Raw genomic sequence first — 24,580 nt, forward strand, 5'->3', positions numbered from 1 at the left:
AGGCGACTGTGGTTCTTTAGCAACACTGAAAATAGAACTGTTCTTTGTAAAGGAATCGGCTGTTTACTGAGCAGAGGTAATATTAATTATTACTTTATCATTATTGCTAAGTAACATTCCCACCCTCCTTTAAGAGTTCGAGCCCCCAAGATTACTAAACAGCTCCCACTTTTTTTATTGCACCCGGCAGTTGCTACCTAATCCGAGAGCTCAGATGGGCTCTTGGTCCACTGGGGGCCCCCCCCCTTCAACTCTCCATTCATTGCACTGTGCTAGTCAGCCTTCTGCATACCGGTGCATTATCACCAACACCGCTGGAATTATGCAACTGGGGAGCACCAAATTATGCAGCAGGATAGACTTAATTATGCCGTGAGAAGCCAAATTATGCAGTACATTTGATAGTTTAAATTAATTACTTTGTCATTATTACTCATGTTAATACTGTCTGGGTAAAGATTTCACTTCATTAAGGGCCTGAATTAGATATTGGCGGATGAGTTACTCCGTCACAATGGTGACGGATATCCCGTCTGCTGAGATCTAAATCCTATTATATTCCATGGGATTTCAATTTTGGCAGACGGGATACCCGGCACCGTTGTGACGGAGTAACTCGTCTGCCTATATCTAAATCAGGCTCTCAGTACAGAAATATGACCAGTTAACTTTGGTGAAGGGCCTTCTACTGTGTGTGAACACATCCCTGGATTTTTGGTAACTTTCGATCTATCTATCTATCTAGAGGCTTCTATTTGCTACCTCCTCCCTCAGTTCTGAGGTGGTGGTCTCACCCATCCCCAAACCACAAGCCCCCATCGGAGGTGCCTTCCACACCATCAAGGTTTAGTCAGTCTACTGCAGATTGTGATACACTCACTCCCATTTCCAAAGTGTTATTGCGATCCCAGTGCAGACTGGCAAATGTCCCTGACTCCCTCTGCTTCCCTTGGGATTAGTGCTGTTTCTTGTACCGGGCAGTCTGGAAGCTCCCTCGAACATTTGACTTAAGTAATTTTTCTCCCTTCTAGTTTTCCAGTTTGCAGTTTTGAAACCACATTCCCCATCAAGGGCAGGTACTGACGATGAATGATCCATAAACGATCCATGCCATATGCAGTCAGACACTTTAAAAAACGAGTTACCAAAGCTGAGGGTATCTAAAGAGGCAGTCCATGCACCACAAACAACCGCTTCTGTTGTTTGGACCTTGATTGCCAAGAGGGGTTTGTAGGTTATTTGTAAATTAATATTGGAACGCCACTGCTTTTGATGAACCAGCATGTCTGAATAAGCATTTTCAAAGCCGCTGTTGGCTCTGGCAATGTTTTGGAGCTATGCTGTACAGCAGTGCAGATGCTTTGCAGTGTGACTAAAAGGAAGGCTAATGTTCCTTTTCTTTAATCTTTTTTTTTTTTTACTACTGTAAAAGTGCTGGATGGATCATAGTCTTTTTTAATTCTTTTTTGTTTAGCCATGCTCCACAGCAGTCTTGCATCAGCAATGCCAATGCTCTACAGAAGGAACAAAAGGCAATGGCAGAGCCAATAGTCTTAAAGGTGAGACCTGTTGTCTTTGCCAATGCTTGTTAAAGCCAATGTGAGGGCCTGCACAATGCATTTATCCTAATACTAACTCCATTAAGGCCAATATGTTTTCCCAGCACACCACATTGTACTTCAAAGTACCTCTCGAGCAGGTACGTCTGTGTGCAGCGCCTGCCTGCTGGTTTTTCTGGCAGGTGGTAATCATCCTCAAGATCTCCAGCTGTGTAAGTTCCTTTGAAGTGCACTGTGTGGGACCAGCCATTGTAATTAACTTAATGTGATTACCATTAGATTAATTACACTTGCCGGCCCCTAACTATGCCAGGCGACTGGACAATTTCTCGTCTCTTGAATTCTTCAATGCCCAGTAAAAGAAATTATTGGTATGGAGGGCATTTTTTTTTGTTTTCCTCTCTTTTTTCCTGTCTCTGGGAGGCGAATGTAGGAACTGTGAAATTGCCTTCAGTTTCGCATCCACGTTCTGCGTATAGGAAAATGAACATTTCCTCCAGCACTAATACTAGGCAGATCATTTAGTCTACCTGTGCCCCAGTTATTTTATGAAAGTTGGTAGTTCCTAGAGGCAATTGAGTTTGTAGTGTGCACTATCGAAAAAGACTCACCCAGTGCTCTTGTTTCTCAACACCTAGTACTAACAATTATTCTTTCACAAGGCTGTATTTGGCAGTGGTGCTGCACAGTTACATGGGCTTTCTTTCACTTTGTAGAATAGAGCATCTGGAGTCGAAAGAATTGGAAATGTTTCCAGAAGTGGTATTTGGTTTTATGGCTCCAGTACGGGTGATTATCAGCACTCCAAACTTTGAATATAATCACTTGCTTCCAAAATTGACATTATTCAGGCATCCAGACCACAAGTTTGAATGGAAAAGAGAAGAGTTTCAATGCTGGTAGGTCCCTACATTTTTACGTATACTTTAATATATATCCCATATAATGGTATTGTGCACATGTGGACATTTTGAGTGCTAAAAGAAATAATAGAGTGACATTTGTGTTCTTATTAAATAGTATTGTTATGGTTTGATGACTCGCACGTGATTGGCTTAGCTCCAGTTTGAGAATTTAAATAAATAAAATCGGGGATGAACGATATTTTGTGTTTTACAAGATTCTTGTTGATAATTTATATATATAGACAATACTAAATGTCTATGGTATTAATTAATTTTCTAAGACAAGCAGGCTTAATTTTTCAAGCAATTAGATTTCATTTGTGATAATGAAATATGTTTGAATGAGAAAGAAATGTGTTTTAATCAGAGTGTAACCACAGTTTCTGATCCCATGTAATGTTTTAGTTTGAGTTTTTGCCGAGAGCAGGCCCTGTTGCCATAGGACCGAATTCAGTCAAAAATATCATACATTGCCGTTACACTATAAAGGTTGGCAAAGACACCTAGGATGGATATATCCTAAAAATCAAGTAACTGCAGAGGCAAAAGATGCACTTCGGCAACTAGGGTGCACATTACAAAGAACAACTTAAAGTACACATTAACATAAAGTACAGCAAATCGTGTTGTATTACACACCAATTTAAATAACATGAACAGCGTAAATTACACGGGTGTCATTACCATAGGTAGGAGTAGTACTCTGCACAGGTATGTGGTAACAAACTTATATCAAACACATACAAGTTGATGGGAGGAGTGCTTGCAATATGTCTAACCACTGGCAATCGCTCGGGCTAGCATTCCAACCCATCGTTCTTTTGCCTGCCATGCCACCTGAGTTTCACCCAGCCATATGCAAATCAGTCTGGATCATGCTCCAATAGGAACCGCCTAGCCCAAACAGCCAGGCTAGGTCCTCCCTGAACCAGAACACGAGCAGCCCAAGACCAATTTTGCTGTGTTTGGGGCTCATTAGTCGGGTGCAGCTTAGCTCCAGTGTTACAGTGAGCATGGGACCCGCATCGGGGCAGTCTTGATACTTAACAGATTTCCATCAAACATGGGAGGAATACTTGCAATAAGTCTAACCGCTGGCAATCCACCACTCAGGGTAGCATTTCAACCCATTGTTCTTTTGCCCACCATGCCACCTGACTTTGGACCCAGCCATATGCAAATCAGTCTTGACCCTGCTCCAAAAGAACAGTCCAGCCTGAACTGCCTGGCCAGGTTCTGCCTGTACTAGAACACAAGCAACCCAAGGTAGGTTTTGCACCCGATTGTGGCTCGTCAGTCAGATGTAGCTTGGTTCCAGTGGCACAATTGAGCACTGGGCCCATGTCTGGGAATACACTTGCAAAATTATAGGCAAATGGTATAAACCACATGCAGTATCATCATCATAATGAAGTTTAGACTAATGTATTGAAGTGATGATTATGTTCTAAGGAAGGGGTATTAGACTAGGGCATAGTGGGTGCATTTGTTCCAGGAGTTTGGAGTCAGTGAGCTGTACTTGAGCTGTAGGATCCCAAACCGGGTATTTTGCTGGTGGCCAATATCTCCTGCTTTGCGAAACTGTGAGGGCATCAGTCTATAGGAGATAGATGACTGGCCTACCGATCAAGGTAGCAAAATGTGTTAATGCGACTTTTACATTTTTTTTTGTTTTTCAAAGATAAGATCAGAGAACTTGAAATATTTATGTGGAGCAGTACTACTGTAAGGAATGACACCTAAAATTAGATATTTAGGGCTGCTGTATACTATGGTTACAGGGCTGGTTAACTTTGCAGAAAATACAAAAAAGCCAGAAACACTATTTGGGCTTTTCAGCAGTTGTTGCAATGCGTTTAGCAAGGCTGTTTCATCTAGCATGCTGCAGCTGTAATATTAAGAAAATTAAGCTGCACACATTGCATCTCTCACAAACGTTTAGTGAACGATCATAGGTAATTCAAATTATAAATAATACATTCAAAATATATATGATTGCTAACTGACCATCACTTAATAATAGATAAGAGGATTTGAAACTATGTTTTGGCCAGAGGGTCTCAGTGATACATTACATGGTTTTCAAAGTTACTTTTTCAGTGGGCAGCATCCTTGTTACTAAAAACTGAAGCTACTTTTCAGCACCATGTATTTTTTAAACAAACTTAATTTCTGATGTGTTTTTAATGTCTCCATTCTCCATTTTTGCTAAACAGTAAAATGGATAAACAATAAAAGGGATAATTATACCTCCCCATTGGTTTTTATATATATATACATACATATATATATATGTTTTTTTTTTTTTTACTGAAAAGTTACAAAGACATTATGGTTAGGAAATAACATAGAAATTCACTTAAAAAAAACAAGGTTACAGGGACGTTGTAGTTCGGTCCTAAGGTAACTATTACTCATGCCCCTGCCATGCACAGTTTTCTCATCAATAATTTTACTGCAAACGTGTCTGTGATATTATCAATGATGTTATCAAAGATGCCATGAGTGCTGTAATATGTGGGGTAATTAGCAGTGCATGGTGAGGGTGCCAGTTACAGTTACCTTAGGGCGCAAGTTATAGTTACATGAAATAACAGTAACTATAGCAAGTGAATTTCTATAATTTTGTACACTTAAGTGGATTTCGGTGTTTTAAAAAAATAAATCTATTTCCTAACTACAACGTCCCTGTAACCTTAGTTTTTTTCAGTGAACTTCCATAGTTTTTTAACGTAAAGTAATCTGAATTACTATACCTTAATGCAGCCACTGCCGCTCACTGACCTGTGGCCAGGACCTGCGGGCAACCCTCAATAACCATCCAACGCTGTACCACACACAGCCTTCAGCTGTGTACAGCGGGCGATGGCTGCAGCCAGGCCTTTTGGCCAACCCCTTTTAACCACCCAGCGCCACGCATGGTCTTTGGTCATCCATGGCAGGGATGCAAACACCTTCATCCAGGTTTAGAGGTAATTTTTCAAGGTTGAAATGCAGACAAAAACACTTGCTTTGTCTTCACCATGCGCATGAAATTTAGATAATTAGTACTTTACAGAGTGAAGCTTCAACTAGATCACCTCTTTACCATTGAGGTTTTATTTCTATGAAATGAGCATCGTGCAAGAGTGAATCCTGCCCTGCATATTTTTCCAAGAAGAGGCCAGAATTATGTGCCGAATGTCTACCCAACGGGAGTACTTTCTACTGGCTAGTTAGTAAATGCTACCTTGCTGGGTGTTCGTATAGTGTATCTCCTGTATAACAGCTCCTTACAGGACGCTGAGGTAATGTCTCCAGTGGTGTTGTGTGTCTCTAACTATGCCATTGTAATTGTTCCTCCTGCGTCTTCATCAGATAATTCATCAGTGTGCAACTGCTTAGAAAACACACTTGGATGATTTATAGTTTCCAGAAACAAGTACTTCTGTTTTTTTGTTTTTTTTTAATGGAAGGGACTGCAGGGATAGCATCAAGGTCCCTGCGCTCCTAAGGCAGGGATCGAATGAAATCTCAAACAAAACAAGGGTTCCCCAACTACATGATATGAAGTGGGACAGGGAAATAAATCTACAAAATCAAAACAACCCACCGTCATCAATGGATCCGAACAGACAGAATTCTTAAAAAAATATTTCAAGCCAAAAGTTTCAAAATATATTCATATTTATATATTTCTCATATCAGTTATTATGTTCTACAATATATAGTGTCATTTATTTAAATAGATACATATTATACAAAATCCTATATCTCCTGGGACATAATAAACTAAAGGACTCTCATGCACACAACCACAATCATACAATGTCATCCAGTTAAAAAAGCAAGAAGGACCAAATAAATGAGAAGACAACAATCTAAGGTCAATGAAGAAATTGCTCCATAGCAGAGAAAAAGATAAAACAAATACTCTTCACAACTCAGTGGAACAATCTGGTCCCTATAGACTAATCCGACTTAAATACTAATCTTCCGTATTTAAGTTTTCAATTTCAAAGAATGTACTGTTTTCAGAAACCCTGTGTTCCTGATTAAATGCCTTTGCTTCATGATGCATTCTTGTTCACTGATGAAAGTTACTTTCCTTAGGCAAGAAGCCCCACAAATAATCATAGAGGGGAGTTAAAGTCCAATAGAATGTCTTTGTCCTTCGCAATAGATGAAATCTCTGCTTTCCACTTTCACAGCTCCCACCAAGCAAAAGCAAACAGCTACCTCCTGAGGGTGGGCACCTTTGGAGGTAGCAGGAGCCAGTCAGGGGCGTGGCGGTCCCCCTTGCTTATTTCCTTGTTGTTACCGCAAGGAAGTGGCAGTCCCCAGGGCCTGGGAGGGGGGAGGCAGTCCCCTGCACGTATTTTACATGTAACCCTAGTGAGGTGGTGATCGTAGGGCTTTTCAAAGCCCTTGGAGGGGGGACCCATGCACCTTCCTCCTTCATAATTACAACAAGTATGCCCCCAGTAACTTCTTGTTTGAAGTGCTGACAGCCAGCCACATCTCTGCACGAGATTGGGAGGATTTGCAAGTGTTCGTGCCTCTAGATATATACATTTGGTTTCCCCTTTAATATCTACCAAACTACTGAATGGATTCACACCATATAACAAAAAGGCTTCTCTCCGAACCAAAAACTACCTTTCTGCCAAATTTGGTGTAATTCCATCCAGCGGTTTGGACTGTAGTCGTGTTGAAAATCCCTATGGGAATTTAAATGGGAAACACACTTTTTTTTTTACTCCCTCACCTTTTTCTCATCCCCACTTCACAGATAATCCCAAAGCTTTCCATGCACAACAAGATTCTTGGGCACACTTTTTTTTGGAAAATTTCGTAAAGATTAATCAAATGGTGCCAAAGATATAGGCAAGTCAAACAACTTTTTTTAATAGAAACTGCCAGTAGGTAATATTTATATATATATATATGAATTAATATATTACCTACTGGCGTAATGGTTATAGTGAGGACCTAGTTTTCATGGGAAATGGGATATTTGACTTACCTATAACTTTGACGTCGTTTGACGAATCTTCACGAAATTTACTAAGAAAAGTGCCCTTCTGTGTCTTACTGTGCATGGTAAGTTTCGGGGTGATTCTTCAAGCGAGAGGCCCCGAAAAAGGGAGGGTCAAAAAAGTGTGTTCCCCATGTTAATTCCCATAGGGATTTTGATCACGACTACAGCCAGAACCACTGCATGGAATTACACCAAATTTGGCAGGAAGATAGCTCTTCGTCCAGAAACTTTTTGTTATTTTATTATAAATCTGTTCAGTAGTTTTTGAGATACTAAAGGAAAAGTTTTTTTGTATATCTGGACAGTTGGTGTTCAGATATGCTCTGACAGGCCAATTTAAGTCAATCCTGTTTGGTTGGTGATAATATGAACAATATGTTTTGGAAGCCATTACAAGACTCAAGGACATGGTCCATGTGTCTTGAAAATGATTTAAAATAAATATGTAGGTGGGCAGAGTGAGCCTACCCAGAGCCCAAAGGGCATTTATACGAGAGTCCCAAATGGGCCACTCCATTTATTGTGTGGCCACAACATAGACAACATGCTGTGGTAGCACTTACAGGACTGCGAGGCTGGTCCCCATTGAAATGCATTGTAGAGAATAGCAGGTTTTGAGGGTCACAAAAAGGAGAACATATAAAGGGTGATAACAGGTTTTAATTACAATATAAGTCATTTGTTGATGGTACCATACTAATTTTAGAAAGTGTGATGTGTTCTAAGGTGATTTTACCCTGTGAAAAAGCCTTCTGCTGGGATTTGATAAATCATATTTGAGAGAAAACTGCTTTCTCATGATTTTCCCATAGAGGATAAGGTAGGTGTTGCAGAAGCTCAAATAAAAGCAAATTTTCTGTAAATTCACACTATAGTTCTAAGCCATATGAGAATGAAGTCTGACATTCTCAGTAAAACATGTACTTCTAACAGGAGCAACCTGTCAGTTGATTCCCTTGTGTTCTACTGCAGCCTCCCAGGGTGTTCGAAGAACAACTAGAGCGCTAACAGTTTTATTTATGAAAAAAGTGTGGCACACCTGAAGTCTTCTTGATTGAATCAAACTGGTATAACGTAAAACATTTAATTTAGAAAGGAAAAAAATGAGGGGTTTCATTTTGTCATAGAAATTATGGTTATTGCTGTAGAAAGAAAACATTTAAAGTGAGTTATCAAATATGTTCCTCTTCTATTTCTTTAAAACATTCTGACATGTAGACTGAAACATGCACTTTCAACACCAGCAGCAGACTGCCAGTTAACTCCCTTCTGATCAGCAGTTTACTACAGTGTTCTAATCAGCACGTAGCGTGCTAATTGATGCCAAAAGTGTGGCACACCTGAACGCCATCTTGATGAAATCGAAGTGGAAAACTGAAAGCATTTTATACTGAGGCTACTGCAGTGAATGAGGAGATTAGGAAGCTTCATAACAAATAAGTCTCTCAAGATGGCCACCAGAGAAAAAAGAGCCCAAATGTAGCACAAATATCACCCAAATGTAGCACATGTATAACCAAGTGACAGAAGTGTGCAAACCACTTCTTTTTCTTGTTTTTGTGCAGTTATATATAGCACAGACTCGACACGAAGGCTTTGGAGTGCTTTACATGAGCATCAGTTACATTACACAAGGACACATTCATTTTGGGCGTTAGGCATGGGGACATTAAGTGGTTTGCCCAGAATCAAAAGATGTTACATTGATGCCGAAACTCGAACCTGGTTCCCAGGTTGCAAAGTCTCCAGCTTTGACGGTAATGCCACATTCTTTCCCCTAAGTGTAACATATAATCAAGTGATAAACTGGATAAAAAATATTTAATAGATAAAATAATTTAAAAGTGCTTTGTCGCTATTTGAGAATTCAGAAAATAGATCCTCAATTTAGTTTTTTAGAGCACTAACCATAATGTCTATGGGAACAAGACCCTCTCATTGTTACAATTTCTAAAGGAAATGCTTTAGGTATTACATCATTACAATACTGTGGGGAGGCAGAGGCCAGGGGCGCTGACTTGGATAAATGAGGGCAGGGAGGTCGGTGCAGAAGCAACAAGTAGCTCTCGCTGGGCAGTGGCAGCGCAACGGACCATGGAGGCAGAGGAAAGGGGAGCAGGGCAACAAACCAGCTATGCAGGACAGGCAAGAGAGGCTGTGGCAATATAACAGACCATTGAGAGCAGAACGAAGAAGCAGTGGCAGTTTAGCCATACAGATCCGATTTAGGCAGTAGGCTCCTGATGTTTTTAAGCCAAAAAGGGCTTTATTTTATTTGTCTCTTTCATAAAATATCCTCTTTTTCAATGTAAATCAATGGGGAAAAGCAATTCCTCAGATTAGTTTTTTCCAAAATCTTCCTCTTACCAAGTTCAAAATGTTGGCAAGTATGGTACATTGGATCATGGAGGGAAGGAGGAATGGCGTAGGGACATGGACTCTGATAACAGAGGGCAGGAGAGACATGGGCTGGGACGCCAATCGGATCTTACACGGCAGGTATAAGGGTTTGCAGCAGCACAATGCACCACACTGGGCAAGTGGGACAGCAGTCCAGCAAAACAGACCATGGAAAGCAATAGGGAGGGGACAGGGCCATGCACATGGACGAGAGAGCAGATGGGAAAGAGGCAAGGGCAGCAAGCTGACCATACCGGACAAACAGGAGGGATAGTTGCAGCATAACGGACCATGAAGGGCATGAGGGAGGTGGCATGACAATAGACCAGACAAGGCAGGAGGTATGGGATAGGGGCCTGCACATGGAAGTCAGGAGGCAGGGGACAAGGGAAAGGGCAGGTGTCAGGAATCCCCAAGGTGCCTCCTGCGTTATCTGTCAACATCCCCAGGGATTAGAGTTAAATCATATATCTGTTCTTGGTTAAACCTTCATGTTTTTAAGTAAACATAATGTGCTGTGTTACACAATTGGTTTTTATCAATGCTTGTTTTACCAGTGCTTGTTTGCTAATGTGAGCAGGTGTAGACATGTGCTTCTAACTGGGCGAGGTGACTCTTCCACATGTGGAAACTCAACTGCTTTCCTGATTGGCTATAAATAGCAGAGTGAAGCATGCCTCCCTGCTTGGCTTTGGTTTGCTTCATGATCTCAGCATCTGATTTGGCAGTCCAGCCCCTGCTGCCATCCTCGTATTCAGGACTTTTGAGGCAATTCTTTTCTTCATTCCTGTACTAGCTGACACCAGGCATTCCTCCAGCACTCCGGAAAAGACTGCAGCTAAGTGACTAGTATTCTCCAGGGAGTTTGTTCTTTGAGCGCCGCGCTTTCCTAGAACAGCTGGTGTATTTCAGACCTCGTATTTTGACAGAGTGCTTATCTTGAAGAGACAAATGCATTTCTGAACATTCTACATTATTATTGTAGTCACTAAATGTGCTTCAGGAAATATGCTTGAGCTCAAGTGCTACAATAAGTGACAGTGCAATTTTAAAAGAGCATTTACGACTTTTCTTTCTCTAATATCATAACTCTTGGATTTAAATTGTGTCATTCATGCCTGTGTTTCAGGTTTGAGGAATTTACTTTTTGAAGGGTTTTTCACAAACACAGAAAAAAAAAAAAAAAACTGTGCCACCCTAACTGTTTGAACCCAGAGTGGACATTTGTATTTCTTGGATTGTTTTTGTTCCTTTTAGTTTAACCCTATGCATGCAGGAAAGTTATATGTGATATAATTAATGCCCTTGTTTGTCTTTCTTGTGCATGATAAGTGCAACCACAGTTCTAACTGTAGTGTGCAACAGTGAATCTCTGAAGCCAGCCCTAGTGTTAAAGTACTTATTGTTATGGTACTCAGTTTGGGTTTTTGGTAATGCAGAGTTAGTAATTGTGCCAACAGTTATTATTATCCAAGAAAAGTGCTGGAGCATCCCTGTGTTCTTCTGCCGCTTCCGTGCCCATATCAGAAAGAGAGATTCAGTTTAAAGGAAGTTCAGTGCACTAACTCTACTATCACTCTTTCAACAATGACCTGCCTCCTCGAAGATACAGGGTGCCTGGCTGGACCGGCAAGACGTAGCAGTGTTTTGTCTCTTTCTCTTTTACTCCCCCTTTCCTTTTGGGACACCTGCTGGGGTTTCTGTGTCCACCAGGAAGTGCCGAGAGGTGTTCCAGGAAGTTGGGGGCATACCATAGCCCCTGCAGACATCCTGCTTTTCAGGTGAGTGGCCCCGTCTCAACAGCAAGAGCAGCAAGCTGAACATGGAATGCAGGTGGGATGGGCACTGGAAGCACAACACACCATAGAATGCAACAGTGAGACTGTAATGGCATACGCACTGACAACGGAGGGAAGGTGCTAGGGGGTCAGTGGTAGCAAGCTGGCCACACAGGGCAGGTGGGATGAGCTGTGGCAACACAAAAGACCATGTATGGCAGGAAGGAGGGTTAGTGACAGCACAACGGCTATGGTGGGCAAGAGGGAGGGGCATGTACAAAGGACCCTGGATGACAGAAGGGAGGGGTAGGTGCTAGACATACACTACAGAGGGCAGGGGAAAGGGCTTCACAACAGAGCAGGCAGGAACATCAGTTGCAGCACAACAGAGCATGGAGGGCAGAAGAGAGTGGTAGCAAAATGGACCATGGAGGACAGGAGGGAGCCATCTGACCATCCTGTGCAGGTGGGAAGGGCAGTAGCAGCTCAACAAAGCACTCAGAGTAAATAGGAGGGGCTATGGCAGATCCATGGAACATGAGGGACAAAAAGGAGGGAGCAGAGGCATGCACACAAAGATTGGAGGGAAGGGGAGTGGAGGGTGGGGTGGGGGCATCAAGCTAAGCACTGAGGCTAACAGGAGGGCAATGATGGGTCATAGAATTGGGCAATGCAAAGCAGAAGGATTGACCCGGGACGTCAAGCATATCGAACAATGCAGGGCAGGAGGGAGGTGGCTGGTGCATGGACATGACAATAGAGGGTAAGCAGGAGGTGGGTGGGGCTGCAAGCTAACTGTTCAAGGCAGGTAGAAAGGGCAGTGGCAGAACAACAGTTACACATGGCTGTAATGAGGGAGCAGGAGCATGGACTTAAACAGTGGCTGGCAAGGAGTGGGTGGGGCAGGAGCTCCAAGTTTGGGTGGGGGCAGCACAATGCCATGAAGTCCCTGCATCCAACCCCACCCCCCATCATGCATTGCTATAGAAATCTTACTTAATGTTAAACAAACCCTTGGAATTCACTGAAAAAATTCAAAGGTTACAGGGACGTTATAGTTAGGATATAGAATTTTTTTAAAACAACTTAGAAATTCACTTAAAAAACAAAGGTTACAGGGACGTTATAGTTAGGCTCAAATTTTAAACTTATAAAACCATAGAAATTCACCTGTTATAGTTAGAAGTATTGCAAGTAACTATAAATTGTGCCCTAAGGTAACCATAACTCATGCCCTCGCCGTGCACTGCTAATTATCCTACAAATGACAGCACCTATAACATCTTTGATAATATCAATGTAATATTTGCTGTGAAATGTTTGAAGAAAAAACTGTGCATGGCGGGGGCAAAACACCAGGGTCCCAATCACCTGAATTGGCTCTGACCATAAGATCACTCCAAAGGCAATTCACAATGTGGTATCTCCTCATGAGGAGGCACTAGTCTGGTACTTGATGACTTGAACCACACCAGATACTCCTGGACACTCCCACAAAGAATGTAAATCCCACACCTCTTTGGAATGAGGCACAACGACTAGCACTCGATGACTTGAGTCGGCCTAGACCCTCCGGTCACACAAGGAACTTTGTTACTGTACCTCCCTAGAATGAGGCACAACGTCTGGTGTCCGATGACTTTAATGGCACCAGACTCCCTGGTCACACACTTTGACGTAAGTTCAGCTGCACTATATGAAGCAGTGTATAGCGCACCTCCGGTTGCACCCCACCTCCGAGGGCCACAACCTATGAACGTGGCACAGCATGCAATGCCCATGCAGCCAAGGATCACACAAGAGAAATGCGACTCCCTCAACAACAGCGGGCCATGCGGGGTCCTGCAGCGGGTGATCCCGCTCACACCACAAGACATCTCGGTGTGCAGGAGTCCCCATGATGAAGGGCCACTCACCTAAAGTGTAGGCAGAACTTGAAGGCTCTGTAACAGGTAACTCCAGACACAATACTTCATCCAAGCTCATGCCTCTGCTGTCTGGTGGAGACCATCATACAATGTATGTGCAGAAGAGGGCACCACTCTCTAAATGGTACTGGCAGACTCTCTCAGGAGGTCTTTCAATTCCCTGAGACTTACGCAGAGGACAGGGGTCAGCCAACCTGCCCTTAGAGAGCACACCTCAAGTTAAAATACAGCAGAAAGCAGTTGGCTCAGGCCAGCCACAATACAGGAAGGGTGTGCGGATCCCTTCCTTGGCAGTTCCTCCTGTGCACAACAGATCCCTCTGCACACCATGTAGACCAGTCCTGGGTCGTGGAAGATGCACCTCTGCATTGCTGAAGGATAGTACCCCTAGTTATACTAAAGTGTGTCTTTGAAGTTAGGGGTGATTCAAAAGGTTCCCTTTTGAACCACAAAAGTCTCTCCCTAAATGTCTTCCTCATCCACCCGAGGACATGGAATGTAGATCTTTATCTTTAGAGGAGCCATGCTGTGGCTCAGAGAAGCTTAGTGTCAAAAACATCTCCTTTAAATTGATCTATCCCAGGCCCCAAGTGGCAGTGGTATGTCGTTCTGGATGCCCACCTTTTCTAGCTGTCGCTTGGGGAAGGCACAGATGTGCTTTTACCCTGCATCCATTGGAATGGAGTCAAATTTATAAGACACACAAAGCATTTTAGAATCTAGAAAGTGGCATTTCTAGTGCATTTCTAATAAAACCACCTTTACCATTAGAGAGAGTCCAATGATACTAAACTGCTCTGCAATCCACTATTGCAGCCAGACCAAAAAGGACTTTTTTCTCCCATGTTACCTTATGGACAGAGCAGCTTTCATGGGCAGTGTGATCCCGCATGGGTGTTCCTCACCCCCTGGGCACTTTCCGTGGCGCACATACGAGCCTGCAGAGGCAGGCTGGACACTTAGGCTACAGCCATCACATGGGGGCAAGTGCGCCTATGCTTGCCTGCGCTGTCAGGCTCCGCTACTACTTTAGATATCTGGGTGCAAGTGTGTACACCCTGGCAGGTGATACCAGAAGCAATATCGACATAGAAAACCACCCATGTGCCAGAATGCCCACACAGGCTAGAGCCAGACTCACTATAGGGATGACGCCATGGTGCAAGTAGGCACCTCGAGTCCACTTCGATTCCAGCTATGCCAGACTCACTGTAAATAAAACCACCTTCATGTAGGTTGGGAGCTATTAGGCCAGGCTCCGTGCCTCTGAAGGTCCTCTGTTGCATGTACACACCCCAGTGTCTGCCATGGTGGGTCCCGCCCAGGTTGTGCAGCGCCACCCCTTACACAGTAGAGGACATGCGTGCACACTTCCACTCTGCACCTCGAGGGGGACAGTGCCCAGGGCCCACAGGCCATTACTAGGGGACAGGCCCATCACATGGGTGCAGCCGACCCCCACCCTAGGTAGGGGACACCACGTGGGGTCTTCCCTACCAGAGCAGAGTACCCTTCGTATACCTGCCCTGCCTTCTGCTTGCCACCTGCCCCATCCTAAAGTACCTTCCAATGAAGCATAAGATTGGCTCAGGGTTGGCCCCACATTGGAGCTGCCACCCTGATTGCAGGTACACTAGTGACCCCCGCCCCACCTCCCCTCCCCACCACCGGCCCATCCAATCGTGCCTAAGATATTGGTGATGGGGTCTTCTAGGGGATGGCACACAGTGCAATGTACCCCTAGTAGCCACGGCTGTACCCAGGAGGACCCTGTAAAATAGGTACCCCCCCATACTGCCCTGGGTATGTGGGGGTACCTTTTTTACAGGGTCCTCCGGGGTACAGGACCTCAACCATGCCCACACACGCCCCTTCCTAACATAGGTAGGAAGGGTGTGAGCACTTTCCCCTGCCATACAGTGGAGAAGTGCCCAGAGTCCTACACACAAGAAGCCAGCAAAGACTGGGGAAAAAAGCCAAAGGTTTTAGGAAAATTCCCCAAAAGATACCATGGCCAACAGTCACATATTCTGTAATTCATCTGCAATAGTGATTAAACAGTCTGCAACACATCACTTGATCCCAAATCTCCTGTCACTTTCAAGGTACTTTTGGATCATAAGCAACCTGCATTTAAACGCTTGTGTCCTCAACCTTTCTGCTTTATCTTGTAATTCAATGCCAATAGAAGAGTTTACAATTAAGAGACACATAGGCCCACAGTAATTTCAATTCAGCTCCACTCAACATTGGGACTGGTTAGCTGATTCTCTGTTTTCATCTATGTTCTGTTCAGTAGACTACCTCTTTATTTCGCAGGCTATCTAATGAAAATGGCACTGCTGTGGTTCAGAGCATATGCTTTTCTCTTCTCGCATTTCTTTTCTCATCTTGTGCTTAAATATTGTTTCACTTCTTTGTTTCTCACTTCCTTCACACATAGGTTTTCTTTCAGATTGTCACCAGTGTTCTAATCAAACATCCTTCCTTCATATGTAGGAGTCGGGTAGCCAGTTCATGCTGAATAGAGGTTGTAGATTTATTTCAAAGGTTCCAGTATAAGTTAGAAGTTACTTAATAAGGAAACACCACCAGGAGCTGCATCCTCTCTGCTCTCTGCTCAGCCCACTCTCCCTAACTGTCACACTCCTTTGGTCACTCACCACCATTCCATGACCTCACACACTGGCTGAGCAGAGCAGGAAACAATGAAGGTGTGCACTGAATGCATAACAAGCATAGCAGATTATAACAGAGCTAACTATAACTTGCTCCCCCACCATACAGTGCCTATGCCCTCACATATTACATCACTCATGACATGTTCTGTGACATCATTTATGACATCACTGATGACATTTCAAATGACATCATTGATGACATCCCCGAGGCCACAATCTAAGGGGAAGGGGCGTGCAGCTGCCTTTCCCAAACCTTATTGGGCAGTTGGGGCCGCATCAGCTAGGGCCAATTATAATAAAATAGGGGAGGAAGGCAGCCACTTGGAGACAGCCAACCTCATTCCGTGCACGGCCTTTGCTCATGTGTGGTGTGGGTTTAGCCACAGGGTCTGGGTTCCCCTCAAGGCCCTGTGGCCGAATCCTCAGCAGGCTGCCAACCTCGTACCATGCGCAGCCTTTGCCGTACACAGCGTCAAGTTGGTCGTCACATACATATATTTATGTGTGTGTGTAGGGGAAGGCTCATCAGGCCCTGGGGACCTGGGCTCAATGTTAATTAGGAGAGAGGGTGCGTGGCCCCCTATCCCTGAGCCATATTTGGCCCCAGGGACCCCATCGTATGGAGCCCACAATATATTTTAAGGGGAGGGCGGGCCATACAACATCCCCTCCCCTAGCCTTTAAAAATCATTTGGGACCCAATGCCCCAGGGTCGTTACTCAATTATAGGGAGGGGTCATGTGGCTTCCCTCCCTAAGCCTTTAATGCTTCCGGAGACCCCATTCCCAAGCCAGGCTCACTTGCTGTGTCCTGGGGAGCCCTAAAGTTGTGTAGCATTTTTAAAACTTTTGCCAAATGGCAGCAAACAGGAGCATTTTTAAAAATGATCCAGACTTGTTATCTGTTTCCCTGCGAGCATTGATACGGGCAGGAAAACAGATCAACAGATAGCTCCCGCTTGGAAGGAGCAGCATAAATAGTTGCTCAGGGCAGGAGCAATGCCGGCTCCCACAGCACACCGGGAGCTGGCAGGGGCCTTGGGGCTTCCCACAGCAGCCCACAACTTTGTGCATAGTGGGTGTCTTGGGTGGGTTACTATAACTCACACCCTCACCATGGACTGCTAATTACCCCACATATTATATCACTCATGACATCTTCTCTGACATTATTAATAATATCACTGCAACACTTACAATTAAATCATTGATGAGAATACTGTGTATGGCGAGGGTACAAGTTATAGTTACCTTAGGAGAAAAAGTTATAGTTACTTGAGATAACTATAACTGATGAATTTCTGATGGTTTTTAGAGTTTAAAACTTTACGTTGCTACTGAACTGTAACATTACTTTAACTAGTTTTTTCCATTGAATCTATCTGTCTGTCTGTCTATCTATCTATCTATCTATCTATCTATCTATCTATCTATCTATCTATCTGTCTATCTATCAATGCAGTCATCCCCATACTGCGCATGACCTTTGACTTTGAGCAGTGGGGGTTTGGGCACAAGGCCTAGCCCCAGGACCTTTTTTTTCTAAAGAGAAGCAGGGCCATGTGGCCCCCTCTTCCCTGAATCGACTATGGCCCTTCAGAACACCATCCTCCAGTGCCATATATATTTTAAAGGAGAAGGAGCCATGTGCTGCCCCTCACCCCTTGGCCAAGCCTCCTTGGACCCTCGGAACCCCATCCCTCAGGGACCTATTTAAAAATAAAGGGGAACCATCTTTCAGGACCACTAATTAAAATTAAGTGGAGGGGGACATGTGCCCCCCCCCGTCCCAAGGCTGATTTTGGTCCCATGGACCCCATCCCTGGAGCCCAGTGCCTGTTTTGTGGGCAGAGGGGCTCATATGGCCCACCTTCCCTGGGTTGATTTTAGCCTTGGAGACTCAATCCTCTGGGACCTGGCACCATATTTACGGGTGAGGGGGGTATGTGTCCCACTTCCCCGGGCCGATTTCAGCAACAGGGACCCCACCTCCCCGGGGCCCGGACAACAAAGGGTGGGTGCTCTGGTGTCCACCCAGCAAAAAGAACAGATGAGGGACATATGCTAAACAATGAAAGATCTGGATTTATTCCATAGTTTTTTTTTGTTTGCTCACCACGCCACCCTAGTTTTGACCAAGCCATAAGCTAATCAGTCTTGACTCTGCTCCCCATGGGAACAGTCCAGCTTGAACTGCCAGGCCAGGTCCTCCATGGACTGGAAACAAGCATCCTTGGACCGGTTCGCGGAATCACCCATCATCAGCCAGGTTAGCTTGAATCCAGTGGCACAGTGAGCACGGGACACACCCCTGGGCATACCCTTCCCACTTAGGGTGACAAAAGCTAAAAGTCATTGTTGCCATGCTATTTCTTTCAAGAGTAAACATATGCCACTGCATCCGTAAAACTGCAGATGCTGCCTCAGTGGAAGACAGAGATCTACAAAAGTGCAGGTGATGAGCTCCGGAGTAGTAGCCCTGTCTGGTCAGCTTACTTCCCTGCGTTAACAAATGAAACCATGCCTTTCCACCACTCAGTAAGATTTTCATTCTGTTCCAGAGCCTTCCTACCTGACCCCATCATGCAAGGTGCCACGCCTAAGGGTCAAAATGGTATATATGATAAGCTTTGAGGATGTCTGATGATACCTAGGATTTTGCAAAGAGTGAAGAAAGCCCCAATAAGTTAAACAATAGTGGCCCTCTGTGAACCATTAACAAGAGATCTCGGACTTCCTTCTGGAGTGTCGATGTTCTCCTGCCTTGGAAGCTACTGATGCGCTATAGATCTTGGCTGTATACTGCTTATAATCAGTTGTGTTCAGGCAAGAGAACAGTCTGTGTCTTTCCCGCAGGTTTATCTAATGCGAATATCTGTATCAATACCTACCTTCTGTACAGAAGATAATGGTAGTGGGAGGGCATCAGAGAAAAGGTGATATGTGTATTTACTCAGTGCTTAATTTGTGAATAAAAAGGTGCCGGTGCTCAAAGCCCTCTACTTATAACACGCGGCCGCTGCAATTAAATGTGCGAACACATTTATATCCACTCCCTGATCCCTTTCGCTCACTCCAGCAGCTTTCTGCTCTCTCCCTTTCTAACGCTTTTTTGTTTTTCTCTTCCTCCGTCTTCCCCAAATGTATTTGCTCGCAATTAATGCTGGAGGCAGAAAATTAAGCGCTGGCCCTCAAAAATAAGTGCCGGTGCTCAGCACCGGAAACTACAAGCACAAATTAAACACTATATTTACTGGTTTTTATGTTTGCCTCTGTACACATTGTAGATATGGCCCTTATGGCTGTATTGAAATAACGCACGGACACTGGTGTGGCGTACTGGGGACTAACTGCGTCAGAGCAGCCCCTCTTTATTTATAACCTCCGTTCCGCGCTCCTCCTGGACGCGCGGAACAGGATACAAATTTTAGGAGAGGCCAGATGGCTCTCTACATCCCTCCCATGTTTTAATTCACATGAGTAAGTAAAACAAAAATTTATACCCAACCATCCCTAAACGAGAAAAAGGAAAAGTCCACATTGGAACACCTAGGACTTGAACAACACAAAAGAAACAACAACAAACTTTCTTTTTTTTTCGAATTCCTCCTTGCACTCTCCTGGGAGTGCCGTCACGGGACGATGATACCAGGACTTCACCTGTGACTAGTATAGATGACAAAGTCTTTGAGTTGACTGTTCGGCATGGGATTAGGACGCAGATGATATCTTCCTCCTCTGTTGGGCAGCCCTTCAGGTTCAACATTCCTCCCCGATGGGTTAGGCATACCCGGGACAGATACCATACCACTTTCAGCCCCTCCCTCATCACTCGGGAAGACACCAGACTCTTCATCGATCTCTCCATCTTCCCCGGACGGGGTTAAGACTCCCGCTCTCTTGAAGTGTGACATATTCCGAGTGACTCTCTGCCTTCCTCGGGCTGCGGTTACCATCGCACCTTTCACACCAATGATCTGCCGTGGCTCGGGTTCAAAAGTTGTTTGGAACTTTCCTCCTGGCCAACGACTTTTGACTACCACCATGTCACCTTCTTGAAAGTCTCTAACCCTACTTCGCCGTTTCTCCGTAGCCTTCTGGTTAGTGATTTCTCGGCGGCGCTGGGTAGCTTGAACGTCTAGTTCTGGGGCCACCCAGTGAGGACCAGCCGGGATACAATCGCGTGGTGGAACTTTAACCATCAACGCTGCCGGGGCGCACCCAGTGGTGCTGTGTGGGGTCTGGCGATAAGCACCAAGGAACTGCTGCAAACATTTTTCACCATCTTCTCTTTGTTCCACACCTATCCGTAGAGCTCGGTTTAAAGTTCGCATAAACCTTTCAACATCACCATTAGCCTGAGGCCAATAAGGCATGACCTTCCGATGACATATGGCCAGCCCATTCAGATAAGACCGAAACTCTTGCCCATGGAACGGGGGCCCATTGTCGGTCCTAATCTCGTCAGGGAGTCCAAACATGGCGAACGTCTTTTGAAGTACGGGCCGTACATTCTCAAATGAAGTCGATGACACGACCTCAACAATCGGAAACTTTGTATATGAGTCCATAAAGGACGACTGTCAACCTCCTGTCTGGGAAGCTTCCGAGATCCATGCTCACTTTGGTCCACGGTTTATGACTAGCCGGCTCAGTGATGATTGGGCAGCTAGGTTGCTCTCCGGATGTGATAATGCACGAATGACACTTCCCCACCAGCTCATCAACCTGACCGTCCATGCCAGGGTACCACACTTTCGCACGCAGCCTTGCTTTGGTCTTGGCAGCACCTTGATGACCCTGATGGGCCAACCCCACCACTCGAGCCCACAGACTCCGAGGCAGTACAATTCTCCTTCCCCGAAGAATCAGCCCTTGACCATCCGTGGACAGCTCATCTCGCACCCTCCACATTCCCTGCATGGTCTCCTTGTTCTCCAGATTGGATACTTTTGTCTTTTCCAGGAAATGTTTCCACTTTCTGTGCTCTAAGGCTTCCTTGACCTGATTCAATACCACATCTGTTTTGGTGGCCTCCACAATATCGACTACCCCAAGGGCATTAGGACATGCCGACTGTACAACCATGTTAACGAACACTTCTGTGCTCTCTTCATCCTGTTCCTGGTATTCATCGGACGTTATCGGAGATGGGTGACGAGACAAGTAATCAGCTGGGTTGTTTACTCCTGGTCGATAGACCACAGTGAACCGATAGGGTTGAAGTAAGACAGTCCACCGCTCTATTCGTGGAGGCGCCAGACGCGGGCTTCCAGCAAATAGGGACACTAAGGGCTTGTGATCAGTTACCACTCAAAATTCTTGTCCATATAAATATAAATGAAAACGCCTGCACGCCCATCAAATTGCTAAAGCTTCTCGCTCAATCTGGGCATATCTGGTCTCAACTGCAGACAACGCCCTGCTGGCGTACGCAACCGGAACCCACTCTTGATGATTCTGTTCCTGAAGAAGAACGGCACCAAGGCCTACGGGGCTGGCATCAACCACGACCTCCGTCCGTCGGTGGGGATTAAATTACGCCATGGTTGATTTATCCAACAGCGCTGCTTTGATGTCGGTGAATGCTTTGTCTGCGTTCGGGCTCCACTCCCATTTCTGTACTCCTTTCGTGAGTTGTCGGAGGGGTTCTACCATGGTCGCGAGCTGTGGAATGAACCTCCCACAATAGGTTGCCATGCCTAGGAAACTTCTCACTTCCGTGGGATTCTTCGGAACCTTGACTTGCCGAATGGCATCGGCTTTACGCGGGTCTACTTGCAAACCTTCTTTAGAGAACACATAACCCAAAAAAACTCCACCTACGTTTGATAAAATGCACATTTTTTCTTGTGGAGCGTCAGCCCTGCATCTGCCAGCCTCTGCAGAGTAGCTCTCAAGTGATGATGATGTTCGTCTCTTGTCCTTGAGTATATGAGGATGTCATCACTCAGATTTATCACCCCCGGCAACCCAGACAAAGTCTCTCGAATAGCATTCTGGAAGACCTCTTCAGCCGAGGACACCCCAAAGCTCAGCCTCTTATACCGCCGGAGCCCCACATGCTTTGAGAACGTGGTGATGTTTCTACTCTCTGGATCCAATTCTAACTGATGATACCTAGCATTCAGGTCCAATTTTGAAAACCATTGTGCTCCATTCAGGTCTGCTATGATATCGTCCATGGTGGGTGTTAAGTGCCTCTCTCTCTTGATGGCTTTGTTGGGTATGCGCATGTCGACACACAGACGAATGGCGCCAGGTTGCTTGGGTTTTGGAGCTACTATCAGAGGTGAAACCCACGGTGTTGGCTCTTCTACCTTTTCAATTACTCCTTGGCTTTCGAGTAGCTGCAACTCCTTTTCCACTGCAGGTCACTAGTGAAACGGCACACGTCGATGTTTCAAAGCAACTGGCGCGACACTTGGGTCTATGTGAAGTTTAACTTGTTTGTCTTTTAGCCGTCCCAGCCCTTCAAAGAGCTGCGGAAACTCCCCAACCAGCTGTTCGACATGGGACTCATATATTTGTCGCGCAAAGAACACTAGTTCCAGCTCTTCCGCAGTGTGACACCCCAACAGTGTGCCTCGTTCTCCTGTTACCACGTAAAATTTTGCTTATGTTGAAACACTTCCGCTGGCCACAGACACTTCCACCGTGCATTTTAGCGGAAGCGGCTCTCGACCTCCATAGTTATATATTTTAGTGGTGGTTGGGGTAAGAGATGGTGTCGGGACCAACTGTCGGAACAGGGTGTCATCCATTACATTAACGAACGCCCCCGTATTGATGAGTACTGTTGCTGACATGCCGTTGACTTGTATGTTGCTCATTGGTGGAGGTCGCTTCTTTTGTTGTCTCCCATCTGTGAACGATATCACGAAGATGTCTTCCTCCTCATCTTCTTCAAAGACAGGCATCCCTTGAGTTGTGCTTTCTCTATGTTCATCATTGTCTTTACTCACACTCCTGACTTTGGCGTCTTTCCCCTTCTGATCTACTGGCCTGTTTCGTCCTGACCTGCACACTTTAGCAAAATGGTTGTTCTTGCCGCACCGGTTGCACATTTTCCCTTTTGCCGGGCACCCCGCTGTTGTTCTGTGTTCATACCCGCAGCTTCCGCAGGTGCGTTCACTGGGCCTGAAAGAGTTCGGCCTGCGTTCAGATGGTGTACAAGTGTAGATGGCCTCTATCTGCTCTTCCTTTCCTTGAACTGGACGTGTGGTTGACGTGGCTGCCAACGATTGATCCCCTCACCGCTGCCATGGCATCCGCCCGCACCGCTGACAGTTCGTGTGATCGTGCCAAAACCGGAATGTCGTCAAGAGAGATGCCTTGCTGGCGTAAGATGAGTTTCCTCAGGGCATTGGACCGGCACCCCTGGATGATCTGGGCTCTAATCTCCTCTTGCTGATTAAGCCCTACGCACAAACTTGCTAGCTTTCTCAGTCGCGCGTAAAACATGTCCACTGACTCGACTTCAGTTTGTTGAGCCTGGCGAAGCTTGAAGCGTTCGTAGTCTGAGTTTAGCTGTGGGTCAAAATGTCTGTTCAACGCTACGACTGCAGCATCAAAATCTGACTTGTCATCTGTGTCTGGGAGAGCATCAAATAACTCTTGCAGCTCGTCTCCGCCCATCAGCAGCATGAGGGATCTGCGTACCGCTCCATCTGTTTCTCTTGTGGCGCAGAAATAGTTTTCCAGATGATTTAACCATAGGCGCCATCTTGGCGCTGCAGTGGCTGGATCAATCAGTTGGCTAAATGGGGGCAGCGCAGTGACTGAGGAATGGGCACCGGTGTTCACTTGCGCAGGCGGCTGAGGGTTATCTTGCTGTGGCGCACTCATCTTTCCTGTTCCACTATGCCCTTGTTGCGGTTGATTCTCTTAAGTTCCCCCTTTTTTTTTTTTTTTTTTTTTTTTTTTTTTTGAGGGCTCTAATTCCCCTTTTCCACTGCTGCTGCTTTTATGGCTTGCTGTATGTTTTTTTTATTTTTTTTCTCTCTTCTTCTTGTGTGTGCACTGTACTGCCCCTTTCCACTATTCTATCCCTTCCCCTTCACCTCTCTTTGTTATTGGGGCTTATTTTGGGACTGCTGCTCTCCTCCGAGATTGCCTTAATTAAATATACAATTGTTTTTTTTGGTTTTTTTTCTTCTCTGCCTCTCTCTCTTTATTTTTTTTTTTTTTCCTATCACGGTGCTCTTCCGCTCCTTTCCGTCGGACTTCTCGGAGCTTAGGCGCTCCGGGACCAGCCAGCGCACTCCTCACTCAGGGGAGCGTGGCTGTGTGCTCGCGTTGCCGTCTCCC

General features: G+C 45.2%; 1 protein-coding gene across 2 annotated transcripts in view; it reads left to right on the top strand.

Annotated features, from left to right (window-relative positions):
- Positions 1–24,580, top strand: part of HENMT1 (HEN methyltransferase 1) — a 436,221-nt gene that overhangs the window by 336,268 nt on the left and 75,373 nt on the right. For both annotated transcript variants that reach the window (XM_069232403.1, XM_069232404.1), the window contains exon 5: positions 2,276–2,458. In XM_069232403.1, the coding sequence (XP_069088504.1) occupies positions 2,276–2,458 (183 nt within the window). The remainder of the gene's footprint in view (positions 1–2,275; positions 2,459–24,580) is intronic.

This window comes from Pleurodeles waltl, chromosome 4_2, assembly GCF_031143425.1.
Source record: "Pleurodeles waltl isolate 20211129_DDA chromosome 4_2, aPleWal1.hap1.20221129, whole genome shotgun sequence".
Classification (NCBI taxonomy): domain Eukaryota; kingdom Metazoa; phylum Chordata; class Amphibia; order Caudata; family Salamandridae; genus Pleurodeles; species Pleurodeles waltl.